This window comes from Ogataea polymorpha (genome assembly GCF_001664045.1).
Source record: "Ogataea polymorpha strain NCYC 495 leu1.1 chromosome Unknown OGAPOscaffold_2, whole genome shotgun sequence".
NCBI lineage: Eukaryota > Fungi > Ascomycota > Pichiomycetes > Pichiales > Pichiaceae > Ogataea > Ogataea polymorpha.
In genome coordinates, this window is record NW_017264699.1 from 243,422 (window position 1) to 258,786 (window position 15,365).

General features: G+C 42.7%; 9 protein-coding genes across 9 annotated transcripts; 4 read left to right on the plus strand and 5 right to left on the minus strand.

The window, feature by feature from the left end:
• The first annotated feature begins 95 nt into the window (after positions 1-95).
• OGAPODRAFT_81468 (uncharacterized protein) lies at positions 96-896 on the plus strand. Its single transcript, XM_018356529.1, has 2 exons — positions 96-125; positions 161-896. The coding sequence occupies exons 1-2, from the start codon at positions 108-110 to the stop codon at positions 857-859; spliced, it is 717 nt and encodes a 238-aa protein (XP_018211995.1). The 5' UTR covers positions 96-107; the 3' UTR covers positions 860-896.
• OGAPODRAFT_97670 (uncharacterized protein) lies at positions 883-4,026 on the minus strand (the record flags this gene model as incomplete). The annotated part of the gene is made up of 1 exon (XM_018357966.1): positions 883-4,026. One exon carries the CDS (start codon positions 4,024-4,026, stop codon positions 883-885), a length of 3,144 nt encoding a protein of 1,047 aa, XP_018211996.1.
• Positions 4,027-4,299: 273 nt separating this feature from the next.
• OGAPODRAFT_92493 (uncharacterized protein) lies at positions 4,300-6,435 on the plus strand (the record flags this gene model as incomplete). Its single annotated transcript, XM_018357170.1, has 1 exon — positions 4,300-6,435. The coding sequence occupies one exon, from the start codon at positions 4,300-4,302 to the stop codon at positions 5,368-5,370; it is 1,071 nt and encodes a 356-aa protein (XP_018211997.1). The 3' UTR covers positions 5,371-6,435.
• OGAPODRAFT_15560 (uncharacterized protein) lies at positions 5,009-6,435 on the minus strand. Its single transcript, XM_018353813.1, has one exon. The coding sequence runs from the start codon at positions 6,397-6,399 to the stop codon at positions 5,395-5,397; it is 1,005 nt and encodes a 334-aa protein (XP_018211998.1). The 5' UTR covers positions 6,400-6,435; the 3' UTR covers positions 5,009-5,394.
• Positions 6,436-6,537: 102 nt separating this feature from the next.
• OGAPODRAFT_15561 (uncharacterized protein) lies at positions 6,538-7,590 on the minus strand. Its single transcript, XM_018353814.1, has one exon. It carries the CDS (start codon positions 7,536-7,538, stop codon positions 6,588-6,590), a length of 951 nt encoding a protein of 316 aa, XP_018211999.1. The 5' UTR covers positions 7,539-7,590; the 3' UTR covers positions 6,538-6,587.
• Positions 7,591-7,680: 90 nt separating this feature from the next.
• On the minus strand, positions 7,681-10,557 carry OGAPODRAFT_15562 (uncharacterized protein). Its single transcript, XM_018353815.1, has one exon. The coding sequence runs from the start codon at positions 9,142-9,144 to the stop codon at positions 8,164-8,166; it is 981 nt and encodes a 326-aa protein (XP_018212000.1). The 5' UTR covers positions 9,145-10,557; the 3' UTR covers positions 7,681-8,163.
• A 783-nt stretch (positions 10,558-11,340) lies between these two features.
• Positions 11,341-12,890, plus strand: OGAPODRAFT_75159 (uncharacterized protein; the record flags this gene model as incomplete). The annotated part of the gene is made up of 1 exon (XM_018355980.1): positions 11,341-12,890. The coding sequence occupies exon 1, from the start codon at positions 11,475-11,477 to the stop codon at positions 12,888-12,890; it is 1,416 nt and encodes a 471-aa protein (XP_018212001.1). The 5' UTR covers positions 11,341-11,474.
• Positions 12,891-12,953: 63 nt separating this feature from the next.
• OGAPODRAFT_97684 (uncharacterized protein) lies at positions 12,954-14,645 on the plus strand (the record flags this gene model as incomplete). Its single annotated transcript, XM_018357967.1, has 1 exon — positions 12,954-14,645. The coding sequence occupies one exon, from the start codon at positions 12,954-12,956 to the stop codon at positions 14,643-14,645; it is 1,692 nt and encodes a 563-aa protein (XP_018212002.1).
• Positions 14,635-15,315, minus strand: OGAPODRAFT_46930 (uncharacterized protein; the record flags this gene model as incomplete). The annotated part of the gene is made up of 1 exon (XM_018355535.1): positions 14,635-15,315. The coding sequence occupies one exon, from the start codon at positions 15,313-15,315 to the stop codon at positions 14,635-14,637; it is 681 nt and encodes a 226-aa protein (XP_018212003.1).
• Positions 15,316-15,365: the final 50 nt, after the last annotated feature.

A 15,365-nucleotide genomic window follows, 5' to 3' on the forward strand; every position in this document is an offset into this window, starting at 1 on the left:
AAAACACAAAAGAAGCCAACTTGAAACCTCTGAAAATTTTTACATCCTTTGATAGTCCCGTCGATCGTCCAGAACAAAATAAAGTCAACGTGATTGGAATTATCAACATGTACAGAGGATTCAAGGTACGTAATTGTTCATACTGCAACTAACAACGTAGGTTGGCTTTCCAATTATCGCTTCAATGGTGTACATGAATGGTCAATCCATTGAATGCGAAACCAAAAGAAAATTCTATGAAGCGGCCACTGAAAACACTATCCCGGGCCTTCCTTCAGAGCCACTAGAGCCAGAGCCTAGTAAAATAGAGGAGATCAGAGACTCAAAGGTTGGGTTTTTGCAGGACAATATTAAACATGCGAGATTGCAGCTCATTCAGTATCTTGATCTTGCCAAGGACAAGTATATTGAACAATCGGAGCAGTATTACAAAGTCGAACGCCAAGTGACAGACACATTATCTTCTCTCCACGATAAAAGAGAAGAACTGTTTCCCAACTCGCTCTACGTTCTAACTGGATTTCTCACGGGTGTTGTATTCACCAGACGAAGCAATATTTTCGTCAGATCTACCGTGCCTTTATTTTGCGGAGTGGCTGCATTTAGATTCTTCCTTCCATCGACATTCTCGAACGTCATTTTTTGGCTTGACACTTACGAAAGAAAACACCAGCCAGAGCTTTGGTCATCTCAAAAGGACTTGTTCAATAAGGCAAGCAACATGATCGACCAGGCAGACAAATTGGCCACAGAAACTGAGGCCGTTGTTGGCAAATACTTGGATGAAACCAAAAAGATGGTGGGAACCTATGCTGGGCTCAACGTTGAGCAGAAGGTTTCTGAGAAAAAAACTAAATGATACATCTATATAACTCTAAATAATTAATCACTGCCCGAATCAGTTTCATCTTCTCTTTCATCACTATCATCACCATCGTCTTCGGTGTCGCTATAATCGTCCTCATCTTCATCACCATCCTCATCTTCGTCACTTTCATAACTCTCTTCACCGTCATCGGCAGCAACATATTCCACAGAAGTAGCGTAGCCTTTAGAGTTGAAGAACTTCTCAATGCTCTCCACTTTCGAAGGACTGCAGCAAACAAAACACACAGACGATTTCGGATCAAACATTGGAAGAAAGTATTTCTTCAACACATCGACGACATCTTGCGATGTCACTTGTGACAAACTTTTCACCAGTGTTTGGTTGTAATCAGGACCCCTTTTCATGAGAACTTGATCAAAAAACTTTCTGTAGGCTGCACTGACGTAATTTGTTTGACCATTCACTAAGGAGTTCACAACTGAAGACATAGCACCGTGCAATGCCTTGTCGCTGATTTTTTGCACTTCAGATACATAAGATTCAACAATTTCTTTGCCAACTTCGAAACATTTCTCCACGTCAACGCCACGATAAATGTCGTAGATGACTGTTCCCCACTCAACGATACGATACACATTGGCACCATAAGCTAGACCAGACCCACGAATGCCCCTCCAGAAAGGCCCCTCAACACACTGGAGCACCTCCGCTGCTAAGAGGATCTTTGCAGACTCGCGGGCATTTGCGTCTAAAGGAATTTTGGCCATCAAATCCATGTAACTGGCAGACGATCCGGGCGTCGAAATGATGTAGCAATTGCCACACCTTTCTAATTTTCCCACATCAGTCAAAACCTTTGCCGTATATGGCAGGTCAGTGAGTGGCTCTGACATGAATTTCAAATTTGCTGCAAAAGTTTCCCAGCTGGCCACAGGATGCTCCAATCTCGCAACATCTGCAACTACCAACACACGTATATTGTTCTGCTTTATAAGCTGCTGACGGAATTGTTCAAGGTTCCTGGCCACTGTATCAAAGTCGTCATCAATTTTTTTCAGCAAATCCTTCAGGAAAGCCTCTACAAGGTACGTTCTTTGAGCCCTTGCAAGAGATCTTTGGGTTCTGATGTGTTTATTCATAAGAGTGTTCAGCATGGAATATCCGGATCGTTTCTTTGATGGCAAGTTGTTCAAGGCTTTTTCGACAGCAACTTTAACTCTATCTTGCGTGAACTTGGTATGGAACAGCAACTTGGTATACCAATCAATCACTTTTCCATAGTTTTCGCTTCTTGCAACAATTTTGAAGTCGACAAATTCTTGGAAGTTGTTGTCGAAGGAAGTTGAAACGGTAGCAGAAATGGTGTCTCTCTGGACATCCTTCACCACTTCTGAATAGGGAATAAGCTTACCATCTTGCTCAAGGGGTAACGTGAACAGGCCAGCAAAAACATGAATATAGTTTAAGAGCTTTTCATGAACCTCAAATGATGAACAGAGCAGGTCAACGGTAACGAAATTCGATTTGATGTTCTCAAAATGCAGATATAAAGGAAAACCATCTGGTGTGTCGTTTTCAACTTTTCTAGTCACCGACAAAGACACATCGTTGGCAACGTCATGATTTTTTCCAGCGGCAATCGACTGGGTTTGAATGAATTTGATCTTGGCTACATCCGGGTATCCAAAAGATTCCAAGATTTCATCGGGGATGGGAGTATTATTTCTTTCAATGGCGATCTCTAATTTGGTAGCAAGCTTTTTCAGGCCTTCAACGCCTAACTTGGCTTTTCTGTCCTTTAGTAGCTGTTTGCCGGCCTTTCTGTTAGATCGATACAGCTCTTTAGATGGCTTTGCTATTATGAACAATGACGGATTGCTGACAAAATATTTTGTGTACAGCGATCTCCATTTGGCAGGCTCCCATGTCATGAGAATCTCGTAATCCTTGAGATCCTTCAAATAACCTGGTAAATCATTGCTCGACTTATCTCCATAGATAAACTGGTAAATGACAGACGTCACAAATGTATCATCGTCGTTCTCTGCTTCATAGATAAGATCCCACTTACTTTGGTCTACCACATCCCTGATTCTAGTAATGTCTAGCTCAGTTTCATGGTCTGCAAGAACTTTTGTTATTTTCTTTGGCATCTCGTCAATATCTTCAATTGAGATATTCGAGAAATCAATGTTGATAGTGGTCTTGATGTAATCATCGTTGTATGTAGAGACATGCGTAGCCAGCGGGTTTTCGACCTCGACAAATGCTTGTCTGAATAGAGACACAGAGGAATCCGTCAAATATTTGGACAGTGTTTCGACCGCTAAACACTCGAGTAGATCAACACCGTTCGGACCATAAAATGTTAACGTCAAATCGCCTTTGGATTCGTCCTCGTCTCCAAAGTATACTGTTTTTGTTATTGATGATGACAACGGATCATCCTGGACAGAGTCCACAAAGGGCCGTTTATTTGGAGTTTCGGGTAATGGCGTTATTTCTGCGTCAAACTTCTCCAGAATATCCAAAAGCTCATTTTCGTCAACCATTCCAGTTATTATAAGACATAGATTATCTGGCCTATAATGCTCCTTGTGGAATTGTCGTATCTCATCACTAGTTAGGGTACGCAGATTCTCAACAAGTCCTCCTGTTTCTGATCTATAGGCAGACTTTGTATAAAGGGTTCTTTGTTTCTCCAGAAGCGCAACAAAAGAAGGCTCAAATTGAATTCCCTGCATTTCTGAATAAACAACTCCTTTTTCTCTGCCCTTTCCATCAATATGGTAGACTTCAGTGTAGCAAGCCTCATCAGTCAGCGTAGGGTGCAGAATATGGTCCAAATATGCGGGAAGTATCATCTTGAAACCTTCCCAGCCTGCTGTCATTAAGGTGTAAACTGTCTGATCTGTGGCTGTCCAAGCATTTGTAGTGCTAAATGCCAGATTTCCTAGGATATCCAACAGTCCTTTGTAAGGATACCTCTTGGATCCCATAAAAATTAGATGTTCCAAAGTATGCGGACATCCACTATCGTCAAAGATCTCAGTTGCCAGGGCGAACCATCCACTCACAGAGGGCGACTCTTTTGCAATCAAGCAGACCTCAAGACCAGTTCTATTGGACTTCCATTTCTTTACATTCACAGGTGCATATTCAACCTCAAACGACGATATCAAGTCAAAAGAACCCATTTATAAATAATTAGGGTCTATGTTTTTATGAAAATTTTAAGATCTGAATTCTTATTCCCGCGTTTAAGAGCCTGGAGTAAAAAAAATATCCTCAAAAAAACTAAAGTCCCCCTTAATTACTATAAACACTGACAAATGAATCAGGAAAGCTACTTGAACTCCTTGATTTCAAACACAAAGATAAGGGACAAAGGTAATGCATCCGAATCACTGAACTCCAGTCCACTTCACAGCTCTTCCATTTACCATCAACAAGGAAACCTTGGTAGCTCCATGGATTCAAGCTCAAGTTTTTTCCAATACCAAAATATGAACCACTCTGGAGCAATCATTAATCCGCTACTGAAGACGTTGGAATTTATCGGCGCTAAAAGTCCAGATACCCCTAGTGCTGCGTCTGTCATGTACAAGCTACGAAAGCTTATCAATGCCGAAAAGAAAGTTCTGAAAAGAAGGCATGAATTTTTGGGTGGTGTTTCTCACTGGGTAAACGTATTAAGTAATCCCGAGAACAAACGCTTGTTGGTGGAATTCAGCCGGATTGCAGAGCTACAAGGCCGACTTGACGAAGAAATGATAAGAAAGAAGGAAAATATCAACTTGCAGTTATACCATGTGTCTCAAAGAGAATCAAAATCGGCGGAACTTAAGCTCAAAAGAGCAAGAACTTTTAAACAGCTTAGAGATCAGGAGCGCAAAATTGGGGATAATCACAATACTTGCTTATCGAGAGAGGCCTTGGAAGAGTTGAACATCTCCATTGAAGTGGTGGATGAACAGCTAATAAAATCCATTAATACTTCATTGCAAGGCTCTTTAGTGGATTATGTCCTGAGTATGCAAAGTGTCTCTTCTGATATCAAGGAAGGTTGCAATGAGTTTTTTGAATATCTGAATGCCGATTCTATTTACAATTGTCGCAAAAGCTATTTATTAGATGACTCCTCGGATAAGATCCAATATCTTGGTTCCAGAGAAACTTCCGAGAATAAGGAGAATCAATACAAGGGCCGAGCAGAAAGTGTCAAGCCTGCTGGAGGCAACAAGAAGAAATACTTGAATTTAACCAACTTGACTGGCCCAACTGAAGTTCGAGCAAGCACTGAGCATCTGACTGGCCATGAACTCAAAGAAGAACTGGGGACGTTGCAGACTCAGCCTCTCAAATGTCCAGATTGTGGGTCTCAACTGAAAAACGAACACACCCAACATTCAAGTGTGTGTTCCTATTCCAAGCAGGGATTAAATGATCCGCCCGGCTCCTCCCAAAGTCTTGCAATGCCGGGAAGGCTAGGGATCCGCATACCTAGCGTTTTGAAGTCTCGTGCAGGCGAAGGATGGTAGCTGCTTTAGGCAGACAAAGGCGTCTTATAACATGTCTGCAAATAATTTTTTGCTGATTTCGTATGTGGAGATCATTATAGCACACGAAGGCGCAATTTTCAGGCATCGTGGAGCTAGACCCACAAAGAGCGAGCTCATGCCCTCGTTTTTATAGATGGTATGCAACGATTTGAACATCGATTCTTTGGTGCTTTTTGAGTTCACCTGCTTGTTCAAGGACCCGGCATCTTCCAAAGATACTTGAAGGCGTGTTTTCCCAACGTCAAAAGGATTGGTGAAAATTGCTGCCAGCACGCCAGACAGAGAGCCGCTAATAAACGACCTAGCAAATATTTCGGCATGCTGGTGGTCTGGCGAGCTGAAAATTTGCAGCCGTTGTAATCTGTCGTTCAAGTATTCGTAAGAGGACCAGTATATTCCACTGAATGGAACATCGCGCCAAAGTGTCAGTTGCAACCCTTTGAAAAGAGAGAAAAATCCTTTATTTTGCACTTCTTTGAACGAGTTTGTAACGACCATCTTCATGATCTCGGAGGACGTTGAGCTTGATGTGGGAACAGCCTGGAGCCTAGTTTTTATCAGTTCTAATGGGGCTACCACTGTTGCAGCCATAATTCGCGCGAAGGAACCGCAAAGCAGAGGATTGAAAATCGGGAATTGATTTTTCAAAGGAGATCTATCTCGCAAGTACTCATACCCGCTGAAGTAAACCATATTAGATGGAACTGCCATAATAAGCATCAGAGACAACCCTCTATAAAGAGTGAAAACTCCTTCGTTGACAGCAATTTTTGAAAGTCCCGAAAACGTGCCATTAATCTTGAGTTCTTGTGCACATGCGTTGCTTGAGCAAAAATAGTCTTTGCTTGGTCGTGTAGCATCCTCCCAAAACACTTTCTTACAACAAGTTGCAGTTTGGCGGAAATGGGGAGGAAAAAGCAGTTGTTGTTGTTGCAGCCTAATTCGCACCACATCAAAAGGTGTTACTACCAAAGATGTTAATAGTGACCCAGTGCATGCACTCAGCATCCTCTGCGTAATCGTGATGTCTGACCCTGGCTGTGGCCTGGACTCCAATCTGGGCAAAGTAGCATCTTCTATCAGTTCTATTTGCGACATGCTATCACAACTTTTGCCATAGAAGTTATCTCCGAAAAAATATGAAAATATTAAAAAGATTATGTACTAAGCAATTACAAAATAATGTTTAAATAAGTTTACAGATCCACCTTGACATCACTGCCCTTCTTATCCTTTTCACCAGTTAAAACACGGTACAGTTTTTCATCCACTCCATGACCAATTTTGCTGGACCAACCTCTAGCACGCTCAAACCCATTGCGCCCGTACTGGTAATCCATGAAGGCCTCATAAATGCGCTCTCTGGACGTTTCAACAAAAGGACCGTGTTGGACGACTTTCTGGTTTAGCACTTGACCTCCAATAATAACAAAATTTGTTTCCTCGCTATCTTCTGGTACCGATCCGCCGATTGCTTCTCCATCCCTATTGAAAAACACAGCATGGTATTTAGGAATGGTGGTTCCATTGATCAAGAGAGACCCTTTCAAGATGTACAAGAAGGCGTTGAACTCAGAAGGCAGTTCTTGCACAAACTCGCCACCAGGTTTGACTGTGTAGTTGTAGTACTCGACAGGTGTGTATGCGAGGTCTTTGACAGACTCAACACCATACGACTTGCCGCTTATCACCTTGACCCTGACCTTATCGTTTGGCTGTGCCACTGGAATTTCTGCGTCTCGCAAATCGCGATAACGGGGCTCTGTGTGCTTCAAATTTTCTGGAAGATCAACCCAAAGTTGCATTCCTTCGACATTCGAACCATCTGGAGAATAGGGCATTTCAGAATGGCAGATACCTTTGCCTGCTGTCATAAATTGCAGGTCACCTGGGTTGAGAACACCGGAAGATCCCGTAAAATCTTCGTGCACAAACTGCCCTTTCATAACAAGAGTGATAGTTTCTTGGCCACGATGAGGATGGTCAGGGAATCCGGCGTCGGGACTCACATTGAAATGGTCTAGCACAAGAAATGGTGAGAAGTTTCTCATTCCCATGGTGCCAATGGAACGTCTCACTTTGGCTCCCACACCTTCAGCCTGCTCCATACAGTACATCGACTTCAAAATTGTACGAAAAGAAACCATTTCGAGATCAGTTTTAGATGAACGGTATTTTGCTGGGGACCTTTTATACTACTTCCATATCTTTACTAACTTGTTAGTAATTGCACAGCCTAGTAAAATTTATCCAGAAGTTTGACTAATAGTAGAATAATAAAAAATAAGCAAACCGATGCCGTATTAAATATATAATTCCAACACTTAATAATATCAGTCATATGACTGAAATTGGAACCGGCTATGTAACCATTTGTGTGCGCCATTGAGATCTTTGTTACAACAATCTGCCATGAGGAAAAACAACCTCTATTGATTCGGCAGTACAGCACCTACTCTAACTTTCTTCTTTCGAAGATTTACTGCCCATACAATATAGTGCAGAGGTTTGGTTCAAAGGGAAACTTTCCCAAAGCACGGTAATTTCCAGTTGTTACAGGGATATCAAGACGACCAACAGAGGTCTGTCGAGGTCTCCGGAATATTACTGGGCTCTGGTGGGCATTACCTTGATGTTTTTTGGATGAGACACTTTAGATGGCCCTACAAAACGGCACTCAGTAACTTCGATAGAGGTAGATTAGCGATTAACTCTGAATTTTGATCGTTCACCTTCTTGCTCCTGACAGATTAAACTGCGTCTTCTATTTGACTAATGGAAAGGATTAGTGTTCCTTGAGTAATCTGTAACCTCCGAGCGCATGTCCGTAACCTCTGAGCGTAGGTCGTCTGTGGTAACACTGACAGCATCGGCCTCGCGTCGTTTCAAAGGAATAAGATTTGCGAGGCTTGTCTTGCCATGCAAGCGACGGAAATACCACACGATACCAACTATCAGGAAACCCAAAACAACAACAGGAACTACAACTGCAGGGACAATTATCTTGGCTTTGGACTTGCTGGACGTGGTCGTGGCACCGTTGTCAGAAGGTTTCCGGGTGATGGTAGTGTAGGCATCCGACTCGTGCTCGATGATCCGAATCAACGGCCCGTACGTGGTGCCCGTGTGCTTGGCATTACTGGTGGAGTCTAATTGTGGTGTGATAAGCAGCCAGCAGTAGCCCTCGGTGCCACTTCTGCGGTATGATGACTTGACTTCCCATGCATAGTATCCGTTGTTATTGATGACATAATCAGATGTAAAAAGGGATTCGTCTCCATCAACCGAGGGATAGGCATTAGTTGAAAGACGGACCCTGACGATATCATCACTTCCCCAGTACTGTGGATCCCAAGTAATCCAGTAGGTCTCTCCAACGAGCATTTCGGTGCCGTTGGCAATGCAAAACGGATATCCAGAGTTGGATTCGTCTGCTCTCTCGTTCATACAGCGCAGCACCGGAGGTGCTCCCCCTGTTGGACTTGGATAAGAAGTGTCAGTTGGTGTAGGAGATGCAGAGATCGTACTGGAACCTGAGACAGAAGGCGTAACTAAGTATGGGATTCCAGAGGAATCAAGAGAGTTCCAAATGGTAGCTGAGTCTGAGACAGGAGAAGCAGATATGGTAACTCCGTCAGTGACTGTAGGAGTCACGAGGACCATGTTATTAGACGACGTTGATGTCCAGACATTATCCGTGAGAACCTTTTGTGAGGTAACACACGCAGCAAGAGCGATAAACCTAAAAATCATGGTAGTAATTGGTTGATTATTTCAGGCCGTTGGAGAAATTTATATGGGCTCTGTCCGACATCGCCGACTAATTAGTCTTGGCTTTATTCGAAAAAACCTGTTTATTACACGCGAATTATTGGTTTTTTTGTCTCATGACAATGCTAGCCGTCTATTCAGTTCATATATTACATTGACAGCAAATGCTAGTATACACAACAAGTGAATTTCCGACAGTCAAACCTCCATAACATTTTTCTCCAAATCGATGTTGATAGCGACTGGTAAATTGGAGTCTTTTCTATTTCTTGTTTTGAGATACTTGGCCTGTTTCCGCGGGTTTAAACGTGTGTAATTGTTTCCATGCGACCAGGATCTTAATCTCATTAGGTTCCAGACTCCTTTTCTGAATCTCTTGAAAGTATTGGAGATGAAGAAAGAGTACATGAGGTACTCCAAGTAAAAAAATAACAGCGCAACTGCAAAGCCACCAATTACAGCCCAAACAATATGCTTGGAGAGTAAAAACATGAATTTCGCATCATCCATGTGCCATGAAGAGCCTTTCGAAATGCTGAAAAATGGATGCTCTCCATTGCTGTAGTCCTGAGGCATGAGAATCCTAACCGCCCCTGCATCAGGAACGCCCCATCTCTTGTACTGTTTCCATATCACGGACAAAAACAGCGGTCCTGTGGAGTACATAATTGTGATGTATGGCACTAGCCAGTTGTGGTTGTATTTGTTCAAATCATCAATCACTTTGGCAAAGAATGGATGTCTAGGCATCGAGCCCATGGCATCGTTAGAAATACCCGTAGGTATGGTTTTTCTCACAAACGCCGGAACGGTGAGCAAAGGATCTAGTTTTCGGGCACACCCATCGTCCAAGTCAATGTAAATGCCGCCAAAGTGATACAAGATAAAGTACCTGATCGCATCTGCTCTTTCAATTGGATACTTGTATTTGTCAAAAGTCTCTAAAAACCATGGATATTGCTCAGAAATAAATTCTCTAGACATCTCATCTGTCCAGAGAATGTACTGATAGTCGGGATGCAGGTCGATGCAACTTTGTTGTCCTTGCTTCCAGACATCAGGGATGTCAGTTGTCTTGTACGTCTGATGAATTATTTTGGGAATGAGTTGGGGCTTATCCACGGTAGGCGATAGCTCAGATTCCAGCAGAGCGTACTGAAAACTATCATCATAAAGCAGCGTTATCAAGTCAAACGTCTGATAAACCAAAAATACCACTAGCAACAAGTGCGCTAGCAGAATATATTGAAGCTCTTTTTTCATGACAAATGAAGGACTGCAATTTCAATTGAGGCAAACTGCGCACTCAAAAAAAATTGTAAACAAGGGGACGACAAGTGTTATCAGAATATAAGCACAAGGCTAATAGCGTTGAACTGTCTAAGCCTCCGTTTATTTCTTTTGTAACCTATTTCAGGCGTATCTTGTTGCTTGCTCAAGATATTAAATTAATATAATGTATACACCTCCACTTGGAGCTGCGCCAGTATTTATTTGAGGAATGTGCACATCGCATGATAAAAAAAAAAATCTGCATCGCCACATTCTACCCCAGCCTCGATCGTTTGCTGGTACACTACACTTTCTGGTATACCAATTCCGGTCTGGAGGGCATTGTGGGATCCATATGATTGAGTTCTGTGTCAATATGTTGCATCTGCTCACAGCTGTAAAGGTTACTGTCTCTTTTGGATTTCGCGAAAATCCAAGTGGAAGCTCCTTTAGTTAAAAGCTTGTACACCAGAAATATGAGTATCATAGCACCAGCCACGATCACCGTGCTCACGACAACATGCGAAACAAATTTGGGTACTGCGGATTTTTTGGGCGCATCAATATCGTTACTTTGCATGTAAGGATCATAAGCTACATTTGACATTGCCAAAGGCCTGAAGAAGAGCCTCGCTTAGCTCTTATATAGAGCCCGATCTGAAAAATAGACTGTTCTGCTGCAGACTAATACTCCAACCAAATACGTCATACACCTTTACACTGGCATGCTCTACCCGAAAAATGACTGTTGCCAAGTCAATGAACTCCCGAAAAAAAAAACAAATTCCCAATGAAAAATCTAACAATCTTGTATCCCAAACAATAGTCGCACAATAAAAGCGCATCCTCGTTTTAAAATTGCTCTGGTCCAGGGCAAGGGTGTATTTTTTGCAAGGCAGATCGAGCGGGTAACGGGGCCTAAACACAAACACAAAAAATTTTCAATATATGGAGATTGTTCAGCTTTAGTTGGCAGAGGAAGGTGTTGATTTACTACACAGATTGCATTTTTACTCATTTTTAACAAGTTAACTCGTATCATGTCTGCCATATTCTCGTACGCTCATGCCGCTGGAGCACCAGCCTCGTCGAATGCCTCCAAATCTGAACTGGAAAATGACATCTCGAACTTGAATCTGAACGAGAAAGAGGTTGACAAAGACACCAAACCGGCTAAGAAGGCAGAGAAGTCGGAGAAGAAGGATAAGAAGTTATCCAGATCCGGATCCAAGGAACCAGAAAACAAACCTGAGCCTGCTAAGGTGGAAGCGGAGCCAAAGAAGGCCAAACTGGCACCTGCACCTCTTCCGGCTACTAACGTTTGGGGGGCAACCCCTACTGCAGTTCCCCCGAAGATTCCAAGCGAGTCTATTGTTATTCCGGAGACCACATCGGAAAACGGTCCCTCTGTCGCCAAAGCGGCTTCAGGAAAGGAAAAATGGGTTCCGCTTAAGGCTTCTGTGGTAATTGCGTCAAACAAGCCGATATCCAAGGGTTCAGGAAAGAAAAAGAATAAGAAGAAAAATTTCAGGGACGGTGAAGCCAAGGAGAACAAAGACGCCAGGAAGAGTGCCAAAAAGAATGGCGAAGTGCGCGAGATTGATACCAACGAGGGTAGTAGCTCAGAGAGCAACACTCCGAAACCAGATCAGCCATCAACGATTGAACAACATGCTGAATCTGCCATCGAATCTAATGATATCAAGTCGGCCGAGCCGCAGCAGAAGCACTTCAAGACAAACGGCAATGGAAACAGCTTTTCCGGTCGTCAATACAGAACGAATTACAATAACCATAGCAGGAGATATAGTGGTCAAAACGGCAGCCAAAATGGCCAGAACGGCAAAAGCAGCAGCCCAGTTGGTCAACTTCCTTATGCACCATACAACAATCGTTCCTACAACGGTCAAAACAATAGAAATCACCACAGCCGGCCAAGCTTCCAACAGTCGCAGTATTTCATACCCCAGCAGCCTTACTACACTCCAATTCCTTACATTCCATATCCGGCCGCCTTAGCTCCATTTGCTCCAGTCATTCCGCAACAGCCACAACCGATCGCCGTGCCTCCACAGGACAGTAACATGCGGGATGCAATGCTTCAAACTTTGGCCAAACAGATCGACTATTATTTCTCTACTCAAAATTTGGTGAAAGACATTTTCCTCAGAAAACACATGAATGACGATGGATACCTGCCTCTGCCTGTGTTAGCTGGATTTTACCGGGTGTCTGCCCTTTCTTATGGAGACTACAACTTAGTTGTTGAGAGTCTGCCCCACTGTTCGAATTTGGAGTATGGAGTTATTGAAAAAGAGGGTAGTAAGTTACACAAAGTGCGGGCCAACACGAACCCGAAGTTTTGGGTTCTTCCTGCTGACCAGCGGTTGGAGCAGGGATTAGATAAAGATTCTCCAAAACCAGAAAAAAATCCAGAACTAGGGGAAGGAAATTAACTGGTGTTAGGATGAAAAAGTTATGTAAATAATTTGCCATTAATTTATTCCTCATTAACAACAATGTCTGATCAGTTCACCTCTGTCCAGTGGGACCGGGATGATCCGGCTAACGGGTCAAGCCCTGGCCAATTGTTCCCCACGGTTGACGAGGAACCATCGCGTGCTGTCACTCCTCTGCAAACTGACAATGCACAACAGGGTAACGAAGATGCAGAAGATAGCGGATCAGGATTGCTTGTTGGCTCGTCTTTGCCGCATCCTGAAACTCCGGATCTAGTCAATGGCCAGGAAAGTGTGGTTGCACATGACACAAAGGACAAGAATGAGACTTCGCAGGATTATTATATCGAAACTCGCGTTTCCAGCCCGACGACAGAATACGATGGCCAGAATCCATACACCTCATATTTGATTGAAGTACGAACGAACTGTGCCTCATTTAAACAAAAGGAATACAAATTGCGCAGACGCTACTCTGACTTCAGCTTCTTATACGATTGCCTTGCAAACGACTTCCCAACCCTTGTCATTCCTCCTTTACCAAACAAACAGCGTTTAGAGTATATCAAGGGTGGCAGGTTCACCGAAGAGTTTACGGCTAAGCGTGCAGTCTCACTGCACACTTTTCTGACGCGTGTTTGTAAGCATCCCTCTCTTAAGAAGTGTCAAGTTTTCCATGTTTTTCTGGAGGACTCTGATTACTGGCATACTTACAAATCCAACCTCAAGATTTCCTCAGGCTCTATTGATCCGAGCAATTCAGCGTCTCAAAATATAGAAACAGTTACAGATTATATCATGAATAGTTTCAAAAAGCCTTCCTACGAGTCAAAACACAAGCAAGAATTTCAGGAAATACAGGAGAAATCAACAAGATTACAGGACAATCTTGTTAAAATCGACCAAATTTATTCTAAAGTGTTGACAAGACAACAGGATATATCAGATGATTTTGCACGTTTTTCACAAGAGTTTTCAAAACTTAATATTCTGTTCAGCAACGATTTTGATGGCAAAAGTTCTAATGACAGCGTAGATATACCCACCAAACAGATAGCCGAGCAGTTTTCGAGATTTAGCACGAACCTCCAGAAGATCTCTGAGCGGTCATATTATCTTAATCATGACATTGAATACAACTATTTAACATCGTTGCGAGATCTCGAGCACTATATCACGCAACTCAAAACCTTGGTTAAGCTTAAAGAAGCCAAGGCCCTTGATTATGAAATGTTGACCAATTATCTGGAAAAGGCCAAGCAGGAGAAAGAGTATTTGATGAGCGGGGGCTCAGTCACCTCTTCCACTGAGGGTGCCATCACGTTTTTAGCTAGAAAGCTCGAGTCCATGACGGGTATAGGATCACATGCTCATGGGAATTTGACCAATGAGAGGATTGAGAAGCTTCAATCAAGAATTGAGGTGCTTGAGAAGGAAAGAAAGAACGCATTTGAAGTGTTTGAGAAGTTTGAAACGGATATCTTGGAGGAGTATCAATTATTTGAAAAAATCAAAACCGAAGAGATCAACGAATCTCTCAGATTATTAAGCGACTCATATTTACAGTACTATACAGACCTACTCCATGACTGGCAAAATTTGCAACTAGGACAGACAGATCCGAAGACCTGCGCAGAGTTTGCAAACAAAATGAGTGAGGATGACGAGTTTTTCTCCCATAACGATGTGGTGAAAAACAATGAGATTTTAGGAGAAACCTTGAAGAAACTGAATGAGTCAACTACGTCTTGATGCGTTTGTTTTTTGACTCATTGACAATGCTTCCATTTTCATCGAATTCGAGAAACAGATTGCTATCAAACACAAAACCGAACTCCTCTCCAAAAGCTCTTTGAAATTCGTCCCGCTCAAGATAACGCGAATAATCAATTGGTGGGAACTCATTCAGCTCAAGACGTCTGTGTTTTTTGTCTTTGGATGTAGGACTTTTGCTATTTTCCAGAAGATAGAACTTACGCAGAAGGGTGACTGCTTCTCTGCTGAGAACACCTGGAATGACTTTGTAAGGTCTCTCAAAGTGCGAGGTATCTTTGTTCACGGTAAAGATGGACCCATTCCCTCCAAATCGTTCGTTCGGACAACCAAATACCACAAGTTTGATCTCAAGCTGTCGCAGCAAGGAGGCGCACATAATGCATGGTTCAACAGTCACATACAAAACCGTATCTCTAAAGATATCTCTATATGTATCGGGGTATAATGCGCGTACTTGATCGTACGCTTCAAACTCTGCGTGTTTGGTGCCGTTTAGGCTAAGATTAGTTTGATTAAAGGATCGTGCAATGATTGTATTTTTGTACACCAGAATACATCCAACTGGTACTTCTTGCACCGTCAATGCTGTTTCGGCTACTCTGAGCGCCTCTTTCATGCGCATATAATGAACTCTAATATCCACCATGTTTTTTTTTATTTTGTTGCATCATTTTTGTCTTAAATTATTTTTTATTT

Excerpts from the sequence above, each read along its gene's own strand:
- OGAPODRAFT_15560 (XM_018353813.1), bottom strand. The coding sequence starts at position 6,399 with ATGCTGAGTGCATGCACTGGGTCACTATTAACATCTTTGGTAGTAACA.
- OGAPODRAFT_15561 (XM_018353814.1), bottom strand. The coding sequence starts at position 7,538 with ATGGTTTCTTTTCGTACAATTTTGAAGTCGATGTACTGTATGGAGCAG.
- OGAPODRAFT_15562 (XM_018353815.1), bottom strand. The coding sequence starts at position 9,144 with ATGATTTTTAGGTTTATCGCTCTTGCTGCGTGTGTTACCTCACAAAAG.